A 22,102-nucleotide genomic window follows, 5' to 3' on the forward strand; every position below is an offset into this window, starting at 1 on the left:
CGCCTCTGGGTAGAGGGGCTTTTTAAACCTTCTCAGTATACACCACAGAATGAATAACATTACACAACTTTTAAATAGTTCCTTTTTTTATTTAATTTGTTCGCTTTCTTCTTTCCGCCTTTCCATAGAACTAAGAATTGTCCGCCATTACAACATTATACGTAAATAATATAGTATTGATAGTTATGCTTTTTTCCGATTAAAGTTTTTGTTTCCTTTTCCATTTTTTTGTTTTCTTTAATAAAAAAAAATAATCACTTCATTTTCTAAGTAGTAATAGATAGAGTAATAGCCGCACAGCGCGTAACTAGACAAAACAATACAGAGAAGGGTGATTGGTGACGAGAAGTAAACCGCAGAGGAAGCGCAAAAATTGGGGAAACGTTCTAAGCAAGAAATCAGGCCCGGTTCGTTGGGCGTCGAAAGGTGAGCGCATTCACATGCGACCATATATTAGCATTTGCGTTATTTCGAAGAATGAAAGAGATAAACAGCGAGAAGAAGAAAAAAAAATTACACGGTGCCAAGGAAAACCTAAACAATCTCAGTTGAATAATAGTGTCACCTCATTCCAAATAATAATAATAATAAAATAAAAATCATTACATTATTCCTTGCCTACTGTTCGCAAACAAACGCGCCTAGTATGATACATTTCGTTTCCAAGCTACTTGTTTTGCCGCGTAATGTGATGATGGTGTGCAGAAAGGTGAAGAACAGAATGCAGAAGAAAGTGAAAAGAAAAGCAAAAAGTAGTTTGCATAATGTAACAGGGTAGAAATTATCTCTTCCCTTTCGCGATGCAAAAAAAAGCATTGCGAAAACGGAAACTAAATGATGCAGACAATTAGTGAAGATGCTCTGTGTACCCCCCAGAAGAGTGAATAAATTACTAGCGAGGAAAGAGTTTTGCCAGAAATGAAATAAAACGAAAGAGAGAGAGAGAAAGATAGAGAAAGAAAACGACTAAATGAAGTAAAACGTAGTAGCATTAGCTAGGAGTATGAAGCAAATGAAAGATAAGAAAGAAGGAAAAAAAACTGACAGAACTAGTATAAAATTGAGCAAATAAGTGTGAGAACATAGAGAAAGCGATAGATGAAGAGATGAAAATTGACGAATATTTACAAAAGACACGTTAATGCGTGCAAACAAACAAGTATTTGCTGCCGTTTTGTGTAGGTGAGGCTGATGGTATGAATTGAAAATACTAGGAAATTATCCAGAGTGTTTTTTTGTTATTGTTGTTTTGCTCCTTGCCGGAATAATAAATCCTATCAACACACTACCCTAGCACATCTTCTCTCCTTTTTTTTCTCGGGCTGGTGCGTCCACTAATAAACGATAATGTATACCATCAAAGCTTTACTAAACCGGGGGCCCTTTCACATCTGATCTACATCGTTCTTTATCGCTTACTGTTTTTTGGGTGTTGGTAGTATATGTCATCCGCACGCGATTGTTTACTACAACGGAACGTCACTGTCCACCGAGACAGTAATCTAATCATTAAAAAACAAACGTATTTCAGAAAGAGAGAGATAACAAAGTGTATCGACCTCTGCAAACCATCCGTTTTACAGTACAAAGCAAAAGAAAATATCATTCTACAAATAGTACATATGGAGCAACTTCCAATATGGCGCCAGATGAAACACGGCTATATATACAAAAGCTCCAAAGAATGTAACAATGACAATTTGCAATTTGTTGAAGCTCATTTTTCATGTCGTTTTCCGTAATGTTTGTAGCCAAAAACCCAAATCGACGTGTTACTAAAATCCAAATATGGAAGTCAACGAAAATGGCGTCGGTTCGTCCTTTGGCGCTGTTTGTTGTTTGGCTGGGTCCGGCTTTTCGTCCTGCACGTTCGTTTTCTGTACGGGTTCACCGAACCCAGACACCAGACTGCCCAGCCCGGACCCAACGCCTTCATCGAGTGGTGCCACCAGCGATTTCAGCACGGCGAGCTCCTTCTGTAGCTCGGCAGCGGCCTGCTGGGTACCGTTGGTAATATCGCTTCGCAGGTCGGTTAGTGTATTGGCAAAGCGTGCGGTAACGTTCGACAATTCACCCGGTATATCGACGGTAGGCAGCGTGGGTATGGCTGGACTGCTCGCTTCGAAAAGCATTGGCTGCAGGTATATATACACACACACAGAGAGATTTGCAAAAAAAAAGACGAAAAGTATGGTGCCAACTCACAGAAAGTGAGGACACCATTTCAAGAGCAACAGAAATAAAAAAACCATGCTGACTTTGTTGACAGTGCAAGACGGGGGAAAAAAATGGTGGACAACCGATGGCGGGCTTACTACTACCAACAAATGATGGTACACGCGATGGACGATGGGTTCGGTTTTGCGGATGTTGTGCGTTTTGAGGAGGATATACGATCAGGTTAGGTGTTCCCGGGACGATGGTTACGATGCTGTCATCTGAACCTAGGACGACGACGCGTGAGGACACGTGGACGACCGGTTGAGGTGGAGGGGGGTGGAAGAGATGGAAGGTCCTAGTGGTCGGAGGGATGTCAGATGAGAAAGTACTACATGTGCAAAGGGGGTGTAGATGTATTGCCGGCGATGATGATGATCAGGTCACGTAGAAGGAGCTAGGATGCAGAATAGGGAAGTGTTTTGGTGATCGGTAGTCGGGGGGGAGGCAAAGTGGATGGTTCCGTGAGTTCGAATGACGTAGCCAAATCGGTGCTACGCATCGTCACAACGGACCATTACTATCACACCCGCCCATCACACCTTAGATGAGTGACGTAATTAGACGTGCTTTGAAGTTAACCACTCGTTCACTGGTTTGTGCGATTCGCTGTGAATGAGAAAGAAAAGACAAGGATAGGGGATAGGTTGGTTTTTGCAGATGCAGGTGGGTTTTGGGTGTGATTGGAAGAAGGTTTGGGCGTCAGCATGTTCGGACGTTTGTATCTTACCAGAATCAGATCCTGGATGAGGTTAGAGAGACCGCGGTTGGCCAGAACGAAGAGTCGCGTCACCGGTCCGGGAATGCCCTCGGTGTAACCGTCACCCTTGCCGAGATCGTGATCGTCCGGAGAGTGGGCCTTTTCGTCGCTCTGTTCTGTGCCCGAGCTGCCCGATACAAGCTGCAATGTGGTCCGAATCAGAATGGTAAGTAAATCAAAAAAAGAGAGTGAGAGAGAGAGAGAGAGAGAAAATGTAAAATCTGGTTTAGCTATCAGGATTATTAGCTGAGTATGGTAACGGTGTGGTGCGCTTAGTGAACGCATGTAAAGCAATAAGATGTAATAAAGAGACAGATATGAGTAAAGAGAGAGAGAGAGAGAGAAAGAGTGACAGAGAGAAAGAAAAATAAAGGGAGATAACCACAGATTGCCAATGCAGTATGGGAAGAGTGGGGTAGGGGCGCAACGAGAAATAGATTAGTAAGAAACTAGTACACGGACGAGTAGTAGTCGCACGCAGCGAGCAAAAAAAAAGAGATAGCAAAAAATGGAGGAGCAATGCAGCGGTGTTGTTAATGAGCAGCAAAACAGACTACTAATTAAACGAAAGCTTCGGTACAGATACAAAACCGATTATAAATATGTACAGGTGGGTCGGGGCTAATAAGAACGGATGCAAAATGCCTTGCATGTAAAATGGCCGCTTTGTAGTAGCAGAGTCCACACTAGTGGGTCAGGGAAGTTATCACATTTGAATTAATACACACACACACACACACACACACACACACGCACACGCAGTCATGTTTATACACATTCACACATACACGCTCACATGGGCGCACACTAAGAGTCCGAGTGGTCCGAATGAGTCTTAGGTGATCGATGGGATGGGAAGAGTCGTGTGAGTGAAACAGGGAGTTATCTCACTAGAGAAATCCACTATATACTAGGGCTATGGTTACGCATTTTGTTCGCTTCCGGCTCCAGCTGGAACACATGTACAACCCAGACTGGTATGCACTTTTTCTTTTTTGTTTGTTTGGTTTCAATTTGCGATGTCCTGAACGTTGGAGTTGATTTCGCGATCGGGCAGCATTGACTTCAGTAGGCATCGAAACAGGTACAGGTTTAATGAAGAACTCACACATCGCACAACTGGACCTGAGCGGGCGCTTCGGGCGTAATCATCTGTCATTTTGTCATCGTTTTTTTTTTTGGTGGGGATATATAGGATCAGGGACAAAAAGGTCAGGGCATAGGACAAAGGATAGTAAACTGATGGAAATAGAAAGGATCGGGTTGCCTGATGTTTTTGGGACGAGATTGGACATTGGAAGGGATTGAAGAACAGGGGCATAGAAAGCGGTAAAGCTAGGTTGAGTAGACAGAAAGGGTATTGTGTGCTCGGACTATAAGGGAAATGAGCTCGTAGGTTATCTGGAAAACGGAAACGGAGCAGCATAGTTGCTTAGATGATTAGTACAGCAAGTAGAGTAAAGATCGTTCCCTGAGCCTTGGTGCAAGACACATGAATTCGGGGTTCGTTTAGTGGTAGGTAGCAGCACCCAGCATTTAACCCAACAAGAAGGATTGCAGTGTTTTGTGGAGTAAGGAACTAAGAGATGGGGGATATCATTAATAGGGAATGTGTGAACTTTTCTGGTGCGGTGAATTGGGATGTATGCAAGCAACCATGACAACACTATGACAGAGGATCATACCACAGAGTGCCGTGCGAGGAAGCATTTTGTTGGAGATAGGTGAGATAAGTAAGATAAAGATAGAGTGAAAGACAGAGAGAAAAAGAGAAAGCTTGCCATAAGGACAGAGAATCGGATCGGAGAGAAGGTGTATGCCTGGAAAGTCGGCAAACATCTTCACTCCCTCTAAGAGGCCCTAGTACAGAGACAAAAAACCTGGTCATTGGCGCGCGCGCGTGTCAGTTAGCATGAAGAGGTGTTTGCACGGGATATAGAACATACTACTTGAAAGGTGCATTGATGTGTGACAGGGCATTGTTTGTTAGTTATGCATTGGCCTACAACGGGTAAGGACAGAGGGCGATAAAAGAGGACGCCGGGAGATATAGAGAGCTCACTTGATCTATGTACAGTGGTGATAGGAGAGCACATTGAAGGTTGAAAGTTCCGGCATCTATAAAACCGTACAGCCGTAAGGAAACACCAAACCTCATGCAATTGTGAGCACAAATACCGAGAGGAGTGGAGGGACTCTACAGACAGGATATCGGGATGTGTGGAATGGGCTTTGTTTGTCGTCAAGGAACTTAAGGGGATATTGAATGGTAGTAAACAGGAGAAGTTACGAGGAATGTTGGAACAGGTAGATTGTTGGAGAATGGTAATCGGAGGACGTTGCTTTGTATTGGTAACGGTAAGGTTGGGTTTTTTGTTCTTTGATGGTATTAATTGAAGGGTCTAATTACCGGAGAGTGGCTATGAGAGGTGGCAGAAGAGGAAGTGGAATGTCCATCGTCATTACTGTCGTCGGTCTCTAGCGCGGTCGTCAGCGATTCGGTGCCGGCCACGACCCGATACACGGTTCCGGCGGCACGTGCGGCACGGTCCGCTGCCCGCTGGTGTTGGAATATGCGAGTGGATGCGTTCAGTTCAGTTTTCGGGGACGTTTGTTTTTTTTGCAGGATTGCTATAACTGGTTGCAATTTTTTTTTTTTGGTTTTGGTTTTCGTTTTGTTTTGCGATAAATGCGACCGTTGAACAAGCGGGACGTCACACCACAGCACCAGTATTTAGATCTGTCCTAAACAACTCGCCCATCGTCACCATCATCATCGATCTATCGTACTCATTGCGATCGCTCATGGATCTGATATTCTCGTTTTTGCACAAGTATGTGTATATGTGTGTGTGTATGTGTGAGTGTGTGCATGTAGTAGAATTTGAGCAGTCGAAACCTCACGTTCGTTCCAGTTCTTACTAAGAGCAGTAGTATGCAATGGCGATGCCTGCCTACGGATAGATGGTGATGCTACGAGGGCAGTAGTAGTGGTAGAAGGGGTAGTTATAGGTAGTAGTGGTAAGAGAGGAAAAGAAAAGGGGCCGGCAGTGGTGGTGATGCGGTAGCACTATGCTAGGTAGTGCTTCGATGTACGTGCGTGCTGTTGTTGCTGTCACTTTACTGAGTCTTTTGTGGTTTGGGGTCAGAATAACCATTTGCTGTGTGTAAAACTTTGAGGTTGAGGTTAAGGGAGAGGCACCCAGATCTCGAGACATGGTGAGATAGTTGGAAAAACTTGTTTAAATTCTTAACAATTTTACATCGACAGTTGTTGATGTCGTGTTTGACATCTCACCAGGTCCTAGAATCTCACCAGGTCTAGAATCTTGAAGTCCCAATAGCTTATACAGTGGTACTATCAACATCCTGAATGAGGTTTACGAATGAGAATGTGTCGGGTAACGCAACGTTACGTTACGGTTACGGGTAAGTACTCAGATAGGAAGATACGAATTACCGCAAGGTACTTACACGAATGATATCGAACAGGAAGTTACCGGAACCGCCGCCGCCGCCGCTGCTACCTCCGAAGGATAGGAATCTGGTGGGTGAAAAAGGGAAAGAAGGAATCAAAATCTAATCATAACCTCACCGAGGAGTAGCGGGTATTCCTACCTCTTGTTGCGATCTTCATCGTTACCCTCGGAGTCAAGCGTCAGCTCATCCAGGCTGGAGCTGTTGGCGGACGATTCGGCTGCGTTCTGATCGTTGGACGAGGCGGCCTTCTCCTCACTGGTAGCACGGGCTACTCGGATCGCATTCAGCGTATCGCTCAGACCGGCCAGATCGAGCGTCTCGAGCGTGTTGGCATTATCGTCGGTCGTGATCTGCGTTGCATCGCAACACATAAGCCGGCAAACACCCCCATATAAACACATCAACACACGTCAAACGATGGGAGAGTTGTCGGAATCGTGTTTGTGTGTTTATTTTTTTTTTGGGGAGTAAGGAAAACAAAACGGATTGCGCCGTACAGTTTTTTTGCCCGATGATGGGGTGAGTATTGATGAGGGTAACGGTTGGATGTTTTTAGTTTTCGATGGATTGATTTTTGGGGAAGGGTTGGGTGTTTTTTTTTGGTTTCGCGATTTAGCGTGTAGCGTAAAGTTGGAGTTGAAGGGAAGTGGCACGAATCGATCCCCCGCGCGGTTTTCCGATTACGGCGCCGTATTACGCACACACAGCGGCACGATGGAAGAGATGAAGAGATGGAATGGCGTTAATGGTGGGGCATTTGATTTGTTCTATATATTTGTACATGCGAAAACAAAAACGAAAGCAACTTCGGTACTTCGGTTTTTGCTAGTAGCGTTCTGTATTTTTTTTTTTCGTCTCCTCCTCCTTTCTCTGTTAAGAACCTTTGTGTATCATTTCTCTACACCCTGTGCGAACTGCGGTAAGCAGCTCGCGGTTTCTGGCATTTTTATTATATGTATAAATATATATTCGCTACTAAAGAATGTTTGACCCAATGGCCAATATCTAACAACTACGATGTTTTGGAAAGGTGATCATGAATTCGTAAAAACAGATTAGTTAGAGAGAATCTGAATATTAGAACGGTTTAAGAAAAAGGAATGCGTGAAGAGTACTGAGAGAAAGATAGTGTCTGTGTGTAATAGGAAAAGGATGATCAGGAATAAAGAGCATAGGAAGATGAGTACGGTAAGATGGCGTAATGATGGTTGCAAAAAAAAATTGGAAAAAAATCAGCTCAAATAGTGCAACAGTAGAAGATGCGTGATAGAAGACAGAAACACATGAAACGTGTAATAGAAGAGTAGCACACTACAGTAGTATGCACGGCAATGTGGTTCCTTTAGGTGACAGTAAATATTACTAAACTAAGTTGAAATAGTAACCAACACCACCCGTTACGTACGTTCACACTCATGCTGTCATTAACCGTCCGGGGGTAGGGTGTGATGTGATGTTTGTGCACGGATAGAGAAGCGGTACGCGAGAAACAAAAAAAAACCCAAAAAAAAAATAAAACACTACCTATAGAGGGATAACAGTGCACCGATGGGTATTTGAACGAGGAACCGATACAAAATCGGATCGGAATCCCCCCATTTCTACAGAGCGATGTACTACAGATGGATGGAAGAGCCGATGAAAGAGAGAGGTAGAAGGTAGAGCAGATGGAAAGGAAACGAATGAATGTTTAGAGGAAAAAAAACGAAATGCAAACAAACAGTAATGTACGAGAGAGAGAGAGAGAGAGAGTACGATCTTAGGTATGGGTGATGAAAGGCATGAATTAGAGGCAAAACACGTCCTTGGAGAGCGATGAGACTTAGCCTAAAGTACGGATCCATACACTTATCGAAAATCAAGCTGTGTGTTTTTTTTTGTAGACATAAAGAGAAAGATACAAAATTAGAAAGACAGATTGAAATTAGAGGAAAGATAGTGGAAAACGGTACGGCAATAGTACTCTACTACACGCTAGCGGAACACGGTAGAGATGTTGAAGAGCATTCACTACCAGCTAGTGTTATACGTCTGTTATACGTGATACGTTATACGTTATACGGTAGGCCACTTTATAGTTTCCATTCACACAGTACTGCTGTTCACCCTAGTCTGCTCGAGCTGCAAACGAGCTGCAATCGAGCTGCAATTGAGCTGGTTTGGAAATAGTCACCTTGGTAGTTTTACCCGGAAACAACACGCTTACACGGATGCTCCGGTGCATCCGTGCGCGTTAGTATGGAAAGCTACAGTGGCCTTAATTTGTACGCTGTTAGGGTAAACGAACTAGAATGGAGATAGAGATAGTGACAGAATGGAAGAACCATCGAGCGTTCCGAAGCCCGAACTAACGTTCTCTACGTAGGTGTTTTACTGTTGCCAAAAATGGAGGTTTTTGTGTCTTATCTTTTCCAATGATTAGGGCTTTGTTTTTGCGTTTTACTTGTTTTCCCGCACTCATACCAGGTTGGTTTCGGTAGCGCTGGTCGTTGGGTTCGGTGCCGTCGTGGTAGTTGCGTCCGACGAACCAGTGCTTGCCTCACTGAACTGCCCGGCGGCTAGTAGATCGATACGCTCGACGCCCGGTTCCGTTGCGGTCGCCGTGACGGTGGCCCGCTTCCGCACCTCGTTCTTATCGTCGTCTTCGCCGATACGGAGCGACGGTGCGCCGGTCGTACCCTTGTCATCGTCGTCATCGTCCGACGGTGGGAAGGTCGGTAGGGAGATGCTCACCTTCGGCTTACCGTCCTTGCCGCTGTCCGCGCTGTCATCGTCGTCGTCGAAGTCGAAATCATCGTCATCGTCATCGCTGCTCGTGCCACGGTTGTTGCCGGTACCGCCGGCACCGCCACCGCTCAGCCCCAGTCCACTACGGAGCAGTATCGGACCGATCGTGCGGAACAGGTAGGACGTGATCATCTGTATCTTTTGGTCCAGAATCTAAACCCGGGTTCCCGGCGACAGGCGTGTAGGAAGGCAGGTGGGTTTTTGTGACTTAATTACTTTTTTTTCGCATGCTTTAAGAGCGGTCCAGCTCGCAGTTTCAACACTGGATCGATTTAAGTTTTGGTAGTTGATGAGGTTTTTTGTTTTTAGTTTGATTATCTCCTCAATCTCCCAAATGTCCCCTTATCCGGACGCCTTATTTTGGTGTGAACTTTGACAAAACATTAAATGGAACTACATGGAACCGAAATGAAATGTCTCTTGTGTGTGTTTTTGGAGTATATCTTGAGCCTTTGTTTGTTGTTGAAAGTGAATGTAGAAGGTTAAGCAGTACAGCGGTAAACTCCCTGGAGAATCAGGGTATAGACTAGGGTTTCTGTCTTGCGCGCAAGCGCAAATCGAAAGTACAACCATTGAAAGAAACCGTTTAGAGTGACCGGTTGACAGGTTCAACCCGGCAGTAGAGTTCTTGCAAGAGAAGCTAGCGTGAACGTCAGGGCGTGATACCGTTTTTGGGGATCGGATTGATGAGCGTGTGAGATAGATGAGATTCGCATGATAACGTTCCTCGTTTTTTTTTGTTTTGTTTTTTTTGGTTGGGTGATTTAATGCTGATAAATGATGCACGTACTACTCTACCTTTCGGGAGATTCGTCAGTCGTTTTACGTTGGATGTACGCTGATACTACCACCTTTAATTGGCAAGGGGGTCGTGGCTCTGATGATGACAGATGATGTACTGTGTCGCGCACGATGTCGATGAGGGCGAAGTTTGGCGAATGACAAGTGAACGTAATGGGCGCAGTAGTTTCCAGGTATGAATGAAGCATGGCATGAGATGGCAGGATGTTGCGCACGGTGTATCCAGCTGGTAGAAGACGCTTCGTTTCTGCACCTGACCCGGTGACTTATCTATGCTCGCTAACTATGTCAATGTGGCCATGCGTCAGGCGCACGGCGCGCGAAGTCGGAGAAGGTCCCGCGCTCGAGGGCAGAGAATAGGGCCACTTGCAGTTGACCGCGCACGGCCTATACCGACCGCCTGCTCAGATCGCGGTCGTTATCGGTGGAGGAGTCTGGTGACAACTTGCTACGACTAGGGGTAACTAAGGTGGGGAAATCTGGGGGCGACTAGGCGGAGGGAGGGGAGGGGGGGGGGTACTAAGGGTGATCGGAGCCGGTTCCATCCGCTAGGCAAAAACCGACCAAACGTGTAACGCCCGTGTGCGCCACTCTCAGGTCGGTCGGACTGGTGGACTTTAAAAATGAAAGTAGTTTTACTACTGGCAATGCCGACCCGTTGACGCCACTGCCGACCGTATGACCGTAGTGAGGGAAGAGCCTGCCACTCGCTACCACCGCTTCGAGCATCTGGTGCGTGCGTGTGAGTGTGTGTGTGGCCGACTGGCTTGGAGCGACTCCCCTTCGCTCGTTTCCGACACGCGGTGGACTTCTCCAGCGAAGTTGCTGTCCTTCGAATGAAGACCGCTGCGAACTGGGAAGGGTGGAAGGGTGTACCCACCCAAGGGTGAAGGAAGGGGACATTTGGTGTATCCCATTCCTCTCCCCCACTCCCCTCTCTTAAGTAACTTCTGAGCATCCAAAGGCAAACATAGAAAAGAAAAACGACACCAGCGTGAGGGGGCAACAACAAAACAGACAACAACAACAACCGGTGCATACATCGGGGGAGGGAAAAACCCACCCTGCGATAATAAGATTGATCTCGAATGCTGCCTACAAGCAAACATACACGTACATTCATCTATAAGAAAAAAAAATCCTTGCATGCAACCCCCCTTTCGCTTGAGCTTGTTGGAGTGTACGAATTTTTAACACCACCACCAGGTATGGAAGCCAACCTTCTACTGGTGAAGCTACCCTCCCAGCCAGCATGTGGCTCAAATGGTCGAACGATCGAACGATGAAACACTCTGCTCCGTGGTTTTCTTCGTTTCCGGGGCATGCAGGGCGGAAGCATCGACCTAACCATAAACCGCTATCAGGAAACAGCGATCGATTCTCGGAGTGTTGGTGCGAATACGATCCCTTTCTTCCGCAACCACACAACCACGATGGTTTTGGATGGCATTTAATATGTGTTACATACCAAAAGGTTTGACAGGAGATTTTTTTTTCGGTCTATAGCAAGTGCTTAAAGTCTTTACAAAAATTCTTGAGCAATAAAAAAGTAACAACAAGGAAGTTATCCAGCAGAGACAGAGGTGCACAGAGGAAACTAAGGATGATAAAACCCTCTACTAGCAGTCCCAGGCGGTGCAAAAAAGGGGGAAGAAAAAGGGAATATTTTTTGGGATCCATCTCGAACTTTAAGTTGAGCTTTTCATCTTCAAACGAAATGCAGTATGCAAATACGAACGTCGTTTTGGTGGGCAGGAATGTGCAAATTTTTCTTGTGTGGGCAGAAGGGTGGAAGGGGGGTGAAGGGACCCGACAACATGAGTGTGGTGGGTGGGGGTGGTGTTTGTTTATTATTAATATTTTGATTGCTGTTTGTTGAATGACGTGATTGAGTGACGGATGCATTCATGAGGATAGATGAGCGGCTTATAATAATGGGTGAAATTAGCTTTACATAAACAATTCTCAAGTACTGCCCAGTTTCGGTACGGTATCGAACCGGTGGTGATGTAAAAAAAAAGGTAAGGAAAAGAGAAGCAGAGTGCTTGTATTTGGTTCTTTTCTGAGGATTTTTTGTTTTGTTGGGGAGGGAATATTCAGTGGTCAGTGAAGATAATGGTGATTGTGGGTGATGTGGGAAACTCTTGAGATAAGTCAAGGGAAAGATGTGTTTTTTGTTCCTTCATTCCATTCCTTTCCAGCTTTCGAAATTCTTAGAAGCAAAATGAAGGAGTCGCGTCAGAAGTATATGTCGTATGTACTTCCCCAAAAATTTATGTTCTCGAACAGGTTATTATTGCTTTTACGAATTTGCTTGACTCAAGGAGACTAGAGACGCCAAGATGCCAAGGTATTTTGGTCTAGCTGGATGAAATCTTTCGCGATGTCTGGTCTTTTTTTTGCCAAGATGATCTAATGACTGTGTGTTTTTTTGTGTGTGTAAAACGACCTATTCCGTGTGCATTGACTACCATACCTGAGAGATCGTTGGGAAGAGTTCCCGCAGGATGCCGATCGTGCGCTTGTTGCGTTCGTTAATTTTCTGATCCTCCGAGTTGACTAGGGTAATAACGTCCAGCTCCTGTGAAATGGGTAATAAATGCAGAATAAAAATTAATCAAAAATTTTGGGTTTTTTTGGACCAAGTAACTTCAATTACTAAGTGGTCTTATTACATAATTCTCTTGAAATTATACCTCAAAGAGCGGGTTATTCCCATTTATCACAAGTCGTGCTTCATAAACCATTTTTTTCTGCTCCTTCTGACCGTCCTGGCACCCAACAACGACGACGGCAGATTTTTAATGTACCTTTTTGATGTGATATAACTTCAAACCCGGTATAACACAAACCGGCCAAATTGCGTTACGAGGCACCTAAGCGACAAAGGTATAAAGAGACACCCGCTCTGACCGGGTGAACGAAACGCGCGTTGAAGGCATTGGAGTGTAACTGTTTGGAATAGTAATTAATTTGCCCTCGCGGTTGCCTGTCAAAACAACCCCGGCACCTTTCGGTGTCTGTTTGCAAAGTGGCCAATTCTTGACATCATCATGGTTTTAAGTTTGACGAATAAAACCCCCAAGCCGGACAAATCTGGTATACGGATGAACGATCCGATGACGTTTTGCTGAATGCTGAAAAGCGGTGGCAATTTAGAGCTTTTTTGGGATTTTCTACATCACACCGGGGGTTAAGTGGATTATGTATGCTCTTCTTGCCCGCTAATGGGCGCTCGCCCAATAAACACCGGGAAAAGAAAATAGGTCGCTATCTGTTGGGTAAAACAGTGTCTGGCACAGTTTCGGAACAGCAACAACAAAAAAATCCCCACCTTAGCGAACCATCTGCATCTCGTTTCGTGCATCGTGCAGGATGTGTATCGCTTCTAAAACTGCCTAAAAATGTTGTTTTCACTTTCGTTTTGATTTCGCTTTTTTTCTTTTTTTGGTACGACCCGCGTATCGCACCGTGTTACGGCCACGTTGGCCCACTTTCTTTTCGGGTGATCGCGCTACCCGCCCCTTTTCCTTCCTCCGTGGCCGTGGCTCGTTTTGTGTGTGCGTTATGAAATTGGTTACGAAGACGCGAGATCGTCTTCTACCGTGCGACAACAGTGCGCGAATGGTTGCACCTCATCCACCATCCATTTGCTAATATGTATCTTATCGTGCGCTCGAGGCGGGTTATTTTTTTGTTTTGAGTTTAAAGATGGAAGGATAACACCCAAATACATCATAGTTACGTACAAGTGCTTATGCACAACTGTATCATTATTCAAAAAAAGAAAAAAGTTCCAAATTGACCTTTTCAAAATGAAGAAACAGCTAAAGAAGGATAGGAAGAGGGTGAATGTGTTAACGAGTGTGTTTGAGTGTGTGTTGCACATTTATATTACCGAGTAGATAATAGGACACCATCATGCTCGATTAGACAGAAAAGGAAAAAAACACACACACACACTCACAAGACCCATTTCGCTGTTATTTAATTCAGGTAAAGATGTTGAGGTTAAGCTGTGTTTGGGGTCGCTTCACGAGCGAATCGTTTTAGTAATTTTAGAAAATGGTGCTGAGTGATAAGATTAATGGGTGACAGTTGCTTTAGCGTTTTTTTTTTTAGTGATTGGGTCACTCCGTCACTTTGACAGTCACTCACGCACTCAACCATTCGTTCGCTTCTTCTCATTCACTCGCATTCACTCGCGTACGCAAAGTGTACTTTAGCGATTTAAATAATCGGAAAGCGGTTTTAAGCGATTAGTAGCAGACGGATTGCTTCTGTTACGACCATCTAAAAGGTTAAAAGCTGAAGGGTGCGATGCAAATGTTCACAATTTGAATCAATCGCTCGTAAACTAAACTGACCTTTAGCAACCCTCCGTTTATCTGTGCCAATTTTCTAGCACGATGTGTTTCATTCGGTAAATTAGGCAAATTGGAATCGAACAGAGTAAAAGTGTCTCATCCTAGTAAACCCTTATTATGGACCGGTCCGTGAGCAGTTTCTCACTACACTACACAAAATGTGTGTAGATGAGATCATTAAGATCAGATGAATGGCACGCGCCCGCAACCTCGCGATACGCAACCTTCAAGCTTAACCCGATGGTGCCCGCATGCGTGCACCGTCCTCGGCTGCCCTCGGCACGGTCAGTTCTCAGCATTGTTAGACGTTTGCGGACACAATCGCACGTGCACACAACGCGCACGCGCATCTTCAATGCGTTTGTGCGTGCTTCTTGTGTTTTTTTTTATTCTCTTCCATCCTACCTCCTCCCCTTTTACCTTCCCCATCCACTGTGAGGGGGGGAGGGGGTTTCTTTACGCATGCGGGGAAAGGGTGATTGCGATTCGGAAAGATTTCACCTCCAGCGTGCGCGAGACCGAAATGTGAAGGACTTGCTTCACCCCTCCTGCGGTTGCTGTCTTTTCTTCTACACTCCATTTTGTTTTTTTTGCAGGTTTTTTGTTGTAGCTGATGAAAAATGGATTTGCTCACCAGTGATTTATGGGGTTTTTTTGTCTTGGAAAAGGTAAAGTGAGTGTTTTTTTTGAAGTCACAAAAATGTAGTCTAAAATTCAAGAATTTTAAATATAAGCGTGGTTACGTTTTCGCAAGTCATGTTAATTCATTTTCCGTGAGAAGGAAGAAAAGAAATTAAATAAATAATAAACCTTGACAATTCTGAAATTCTTTTGCTATTAGGATAAAAATATAATAACAAAAATCCATAGAAAAAAAGGTTCGTCGCTTCCGTTTGCTAACACACGCATTGAAGTCTTTTGTTTCGTAGAACGGAAATCGACTATTTCATGCAGGTTTTATTATAAATTGTGTTGTATTAACACGTTTTAAACGTTTTAAAATGATAAAACGGTAATATTTAACACATAATGTAGTAAAAAACTGAAACCAGACAATTGATTGGTGGAAAAGGTGAAATGAGTGTTTTTTTTTTGAGTCACAAAAATGTACTCAAAAATACAAGAATTGTAACCAAAAGTGTGGTTATGATTTCGCAAGTCATGTTAATTCATTTTCCGTGAGCAAGAAAAAAACAAATTAAATAAATAATAAACCTTGACAAATTCTGACGCTTCCATTCCACGTGATGATTATTAAGTCGCTTTCGCATTTGCTTTTTTTCCGTTTTACTTCCATCCATCATTAGCGACACGGTGAATCAATAATGATGTTCTGATTAATTAAACATCCACCAAAATAAACCAAAGCCAACAATAAATAAATATAATTCACTTCCTGCTTTGCGGGCCATTACCACCGATAAGGGGTGGGGTTCGTGTGATAGTGATAGTGACCTTTTAGAAGAAGAAAAAAAAATGAAGATAAGCATAGTAGCACCGAAATCCGTGCGTTCTAATATGGTCGCCATGGTAAAAAAAACCTGCCTGATTTGCATGCTGTGATAATTGGATGCATTTGTTCGATAATTTCAAAATTGGACACGCAACCTTCAGCTTCAATTTCAACGACGTCCTTCCAGCGGTGTATAATTTGTTTTTCTACACCGCTGCTTAGACACTGTGCGCTCACACGCAACCTGTTTGAATGGTTTTTGGACATTCGGAAAGGGGAGGGATGGGGTAGAGGGGCCGTTTTTGGAATCGAATTGGTAATCCTTTTACGTAGCTTTGTGCTTTGGTTGTGATTTGCTTTTGCGCGTGATTGACGTCTGGTGACATCACTTACCTTATCGCCGTCGAGAGGAATCTTCATTAGCTCGATGTCTGTCTTTGGTTGTGCCGCCGGTTCCGGTGCTGGGTCCGGGTTGGCCGATGGCACCGGTACGCCTATCGTCAGCGCCAGGGCACTGCATATCACAGCCGTCACTAGTAAGAACTTCATTGTTGCTGTTGTTGCTACTGCGAGAAAGGGAAAATGTGGCGAGAAGGCGTAGAAGAGAACATACGGAGAAACATGTATTAATGATCGCTAAACATTGACGTCAATCGAGGTCGTCGGTGGACATTTGATCAGAGTGTAGTCATTTTTTTTGGAATATAAATAACGAAAAAAATACTTCTTTCTTGTCTGAAATGTCTTGCCAGCCATTGGCCTGGGCGCGCAAGGACGCCCTGTTTCTGCTGTGTGCAAAGGGTCCATTTGGTCCGGATGTGGCATTTTTCCTTTTTCCTTTCTAAAAACCAAAACTCCCTTTGGTCTCTCCCATACTTCACCCACCGCGTAACTCCTCTCGGTTTGCGTGCGGTTGTACGGTAGGACAAATAAAAAATAAAAACAAAACTGACTGATTTCCTCCCGCTCGTTTGGAGTGGTGATTGGAAATTCGAGTTCGTGCCTTGTTGCCATTTCATTTGCTATGCATGCGTCCGCATACAATAAAGCGTGCGTCGCATTTTGGGGCGTGAGGAACCATTAATGCCTGCTGGTACGGCAAACAACCACACAGAAAGCCCGACACTAATTGACCGAGTGAGGGTCACAAAGCCGAAGGATTACGTGTTGCTGCCGTACCCGGTAAAGCGATCTATTTTATGCAACTTTATTATTTTTTTTTCTGTGAACAATAATTGTTGAAGATTAATTGAAATCTTTTACGGTCACTTTGCTCCGGTTCGCGGTTGCCTTCTTGAGCACTTTACCATGGCTTTTTATTTTCGATCTATTTGCTTTTATTCGATCACCTAAAACTGTAACCCTGCACAGATACTGCCAGTCCAGTTTTGTGCACAACAGAGCGGGCACCCGGGCCGTTCACTACAAAATCCAACCCTCAATGCCATTGTCTGCGAACCAGTCTGCTGACCGGACGGTTCGGGAAAGATGCAAAGCGAGTTTGATTTTTCCCGCCGGGTCCGACCGAGCGGCGGAGGCGTTCCGGGTGGTACAGAAAGAGAACGGCAATCCCGATGCAGGAAGTTGGATCCGACATGGGCGATAAGGTGCGTCGTACGTTATGTGACAACGACCTCAAACCACGGTACGGTGCAGTTGTTGAAGGACGAAAGTGGCAATACCATCGCAATACCAGCCAAAACCGACGCAAGAACAAAAGCATGTCCCGTACGTAGGCGTCCTCGAAAATAAAGCTCACGGTGGCGGTCTGTATTTTTTGAAAGGGAAGCATTTGCCTTACGGGGTTTCAATTTCAAGGATGGCAGAGAAATCCTTTCAGACGCGCTTTTAAAAGGTGAGTAAGTTCAATAAAACGCAAAGCAAAAAAAATAGAGAAAAAATAATAACAAAAAGCTATAGAAAAAAAGGTTCGTCGCTTCCGTTTGCTAATACACGCGTTGAAGTCTTTTGTTTCATTGAACGGAAATCGACTGTTTCATACAGGTTTTTTAATAAATTGTGTTGTATTAACACGTTTTAAACGTTTTTAAACGATAAAACGATAATATTTAACACATAATGTAGCAAAAAAAACTGAAACCAGACAATTGATTATTGTCTGGAATCTCCCCGCATTGGAAATGGTTACATAATGCCACTATACTGTCATAACGTACCTTTTCACCCCTTCTCAGAGGACGGTGAAAGTCCTTCACCAATATATTCCTTATAGTCATACACACACACACACGTTTGTGTACAAATACTCAAACACATTCGGTAATGAGTAATCGAGCAGCAATATGATCCCCTCAACAATTGCCAACGCCCGGCTGCATCCGTGTGTATGTGGACTGAGTGTTTTACCGCAGTACTTCGATGCTTTTATCCCAGCCCCGTTCCTCCCCAACCCATGCACTGTATTGCATTTCCTTCCCTTACCGTATGTGTACGGTCGGCTCGAAAAGGTTGCCATGTGAAAGCAAACGTTGGGTACCCTTTTTGGTGACGACGATCATTTCGCCTTTTGTTTTGTTTCTTTTTACTCAAGGCAAATAAGGCGCGACGTGTATGGGAACTCGAAGAAATGGGGCTTTTGAAGGCGGGCGAGAGGGGGGAGAAAGGTTGAGTTGTAAGGGATATCGAATGGGTGGCACAAAATTATGCACAACGCACGCACGGTTCAGGGATTTAGCTTTTTTTTGTTTTTGCGTATGTTGAAAATAGTTTCTAGGTGTAATATCCGTGGCAGAGTTTATTTTAATTATCATATTTTTTTCTCCCCCCAGGTCGGACACGCCACCTGATTAGCGTATCGTGTGAATTACCAAGGACAGCCTGCAAAGCAAAACGCATGAAGCAGAAGAAGGTGTTAAACAAATCTGGAGGTCAAGCAAAAAAAAAAGGTGAATAATAATCACCAACAGCTGTGCGTATAAATGTGAACTTTCAGAAGAAAAAAAAACGAACCGTATTATGTTCGAATAAAATACGCACAGCGCAATCTTCCACCGCAACGCCTTTTTAAGGCTTCGAACAGCGAATCGATCGGAAACGGGAGGGAAATAAAAAAAAAGAAAAGATATGCAAAAAGCGCACGTGGAGCTGTTAAAACAACGCTGCCTTTTTGCTAAAGGAAAGTTAAAAGCTGCAACACATTCGTAAGGGGTGAGAGGGGTGGGGAGGGAGTGTTACCGTGCAAGTTTGCCGAATCTAATCCGATCCACCAAAACACGGTGCGCGCTCGTCCGTGTCGGTGTGCGCCAGTGTACGGTTACCCAATCGATCGGAGCAATGTTGGGAGGACTTGTTGACCCACCATCGCAACGCAGACGGGTAAGGCGTGGGGGGTTGGAGGGGGAAGGGGGGGGGGATGGTTGGAAGGAGGACCACCTCTAGCAACGTTCAACCAGTGGCCATTGAAACGATACCGCCCTAACGCCTTGTGCCTTGCGTGTGTGTGTTGTCACCATTGTTACCCTTCCCGCTCGCTCCCCCACACGCTCCCAACCATCTTCCATTCCACTGTAGGAAGGAATGTAGCTGGAAAAGAGAAAATGAATGTCACCACTATCACCGGTGGATTGCACACACCTGGACCGTATGTGTGTTTTCACCAACATCCCGTTTACACCGTTTCAAACTGACTGAGTCACACCGTACACAGAGTTCCTTTAACGAACAAACGACAAACTCTCCAGACCCAGTTTATGTTCGCGTTGCCTGTGTGTGTATGTGTGTGCCAAAAGAAAAAAAAGAAACACAAAGCAAAAGGCGCTCCGGGGCGACCTTGATGAGTGTCCGACTGGTTGGGCGCCCGGTTTTCCGATGGCGTAATCTAGGACCGCACACACACACAAACACACACACACGCACACACAAATACGCGGACTCTACACTGCTGCTTGGTGGATCACTTTTACTCTCACTTGACTTAACGCTTAAGCACGCTTGTGTGTGTATGTATGTGTGTGTGTGTGTTAGTGTTGATGCACACCAAGTACATCACGTTGCGTTACGTGAGCATCCAAATGGAAGGCGTAAAAGTTGACATCCACTCCCGTCTGTACGCGACCACCAACGTCCAAGATTTCCAAATGCAACAATCGCGAACAAATGCATGCATCGATGTCACCGGACAAGCTTCAAAGGGCTTCAAAACACCACCCTCCCCACTCCCTTCCTTTGATTTTGTTCCCTTTTTGCATCCCTCCCCCCCTCCTCCACCCCCTCCGGCAGGTTCACACTGTCCACCCGACACCTTTCCCTTTTTTTTGCGGGCCGTGCAACGATGGAAAATAGACGGCAAAAAATAACGAGCACCGTGGCGGCGCCTGACTGGTGGCCGTAAGGAAGTGCGTCCGTTACGCTCGTTCCCGTTTTCGTTACAAAAGCTGAACTGGAACTGCTTCCGGTGGCCACTTTGTGGGACAGATTTTAGAGTTTTGTTTTTTTTTTTTTGGTGGGCTCACCTTCTTCTTTTCTCGCACGTTCGCTGCTTGATTGCTGCTGCCCAGCTGTGGTGTGGGTGGTTTTGAAATGATAGAACTGCACTTAACGCACTTCAAACAACAACAACAACAAACTCCCAAAAATAGTCCCTGCTAGATTAAGCGGATGTGGGGTGGGTTTTTGGGTGAATTTGTTTGTCCCGGGGCCAGGGTGGAGGGGGGAGGGTTTTGGACCACTTAAGCTGATACACAGCTGATGCTGCTGTTGCCGAACGGTGTCTTGAGCGCACTGTTCGCTGCACTGTACTGCACCGACCGTTCTCGGTGTTCGATCCCTTGCTTGATTTTTGTGGTGGTAGTGGTGGTACCGTGTGTGTGTGTGTGTGTGTGTGTGTGTGTGTGTGTATGTGTTTTTTTGCTTTTTTCCCTTTTATTGGTGGGAGGTGATAAAAAGTCGCACACACCAACTCTCCCTCTCTCTATCTCTCTCTCTCTCTTGCTCTTAACGGAACGCAAAAAAAAACGAGAAAAAAAATCACTCACGTTGTGTTAGGGCACGAAAATTATTAAAAATTATACAACAACAACAACAACAACAACAACAAAACTGAACTGAATCACAAAAACTGGTGAAAAACTGTGAAGCTTTCTTGCGCCTGCGGAATCCGCGTAAAGATACACCGGATCGCGATTTTTGGTTGATAGTTGTGCAGGGTAACGGAGTACCTGCTGCTGTTTGCTGCTGCTGCTGCTACTGCTGCTACTGCTACTACTACTACTTGGGCAGCCGTTGATTTGTGCTTTGCCGCTGATCGTTATGTTATGGTCGTGCGGTGTCGAGTGCGCGCCGTTTTTACTACACACCTTTTTTTTTGTTTCCTAGGATGCCTGAGAGTGAATGAGTCGCTAACCGTACTCGCCAGCACGTCGATATCGAATGTTGGCTGCGAATGCAAAACGTCCGAAAATAATAGTTTTGTAAACACACGAACGGACCACTATATAGGTATAGTTTCGTACCGTTTTGCGGCTGTGGTGTGGCTTCGGGCCACATTCGGGGCCCGTTCGGGCGTTTTGTGGCTGTGGTACGAAAAATGCGGAGCGGGGATACCGTTTGTTGCTGTTCCCCGCGGGCCCGAACCCGTGCGCGCGCCACTGGATTTCGGATTTTGAGGGGGGGAAGGGTCGAGCGAACAGCCGAACAGTTTGCAAAAGGGAGAAGGAAACATCAACCGTGGTGTAAGCGACGAAAAGGTGTACAGAGATTTCCACCACACCGTATCTGCGCTGCTGTCCTGTCCAGTTAGAGATTGGGTGGGATCACGTTCATATTCACCACCACCTCCTCCTCTCTCCTCTCTATCCACCACTCCTACCCCCCTTTCCACCCCATTTTCTGATGACGCCCATACTCACCTGCTTGTTCACTTTCATCATCACCGTGCTGGTATCGGAGAGAATTAGGTGTTGTTGTTGTTGTTGTTGCTTGACTTTTCTACTATCAACATCAACAACACAAGCTAATCTTCGTTACGCCAGCATCGAACAGCAGATTCGAATCCTTCCGAAATTAGAAAATCAAAATTAAACCTGGAAAAACCCCCTCCCATTTTTGGTCGGTTTTTCCCTACGGTGAGACACAACATTTTGGCCTCCTTTTTGCGATTCACAACCCCCTTCCCACCCCCCTCCCACATCCCCTAAATCATCATCTCATCTGTTTCACCCTTTTTGACGTGCGGAGGAAATTAGCTAAATTGAAAATGGCCAACACACACACACACAC

At 45.1% G+C, this 22,102-nt stretch overlaps 1 protein-coding gene across 9 annotated transcripts; it reads right to left on the reverse strand.

Annotated features, from left to right (window-relative positions):
• Positions 1-68: 68 nt before the first annotated feature.
• LOC125762683 (dentin sialophosphoprotein) lies at positions 69-21,291 on the reverse strand. Of its 9 annotated transcripts, none has more exons than XM_049425077.1 (8): positions 21,181-21,291; positions 16,259-16,428; positions 12,522-12,626; positions 8,921-9,397; positions 6,596-6,807; positions 6,452-6,521; positions 2,948-3,118; positions 69-2,135 (listed from the first exon to the last, which is right to left on the reverse strand). In XM_049425077.1, exons 2-8 carry the CDS (start codon positions 16,412-16,414, stop codon positions 1,776-1,778), a joined length of 1,551 nt encoding a protein of 516 aa, XP_049281034.1. In that variant the 5' UTR covers positions 16,415-16,428; positions 21,181-21,291; the 3' UTR covers positions 69-1,775. The 9 variants fall into 9 exon arrangements, with proteins under 9 accessions (XP_049281034.1, XP_049281026.1, XP_049281053.1 ...); XM_049425069.1 differs by having other exon boundaries at positions 16,259-16,431; XM_049425096.1 differs by having other exon boundaries at positions 21,043-21,289.
• Between the last annotated feature and the right edge of the window lie 811 nt (positions 21,292-22,102).

Source organism: Anopheles funestus, chromosome X (assembly GCF_943734845.2).
Source record: "Anopheles funestus chromosome X, idAnoFuneDA-416_04, whole genome shotgun sequence".
Lineage (NCBI taxonomy): Eukaryota > Metazoa > Arthropoda > Insecta > Diptera > Culicidae > Anopheles > Anopheles funestus.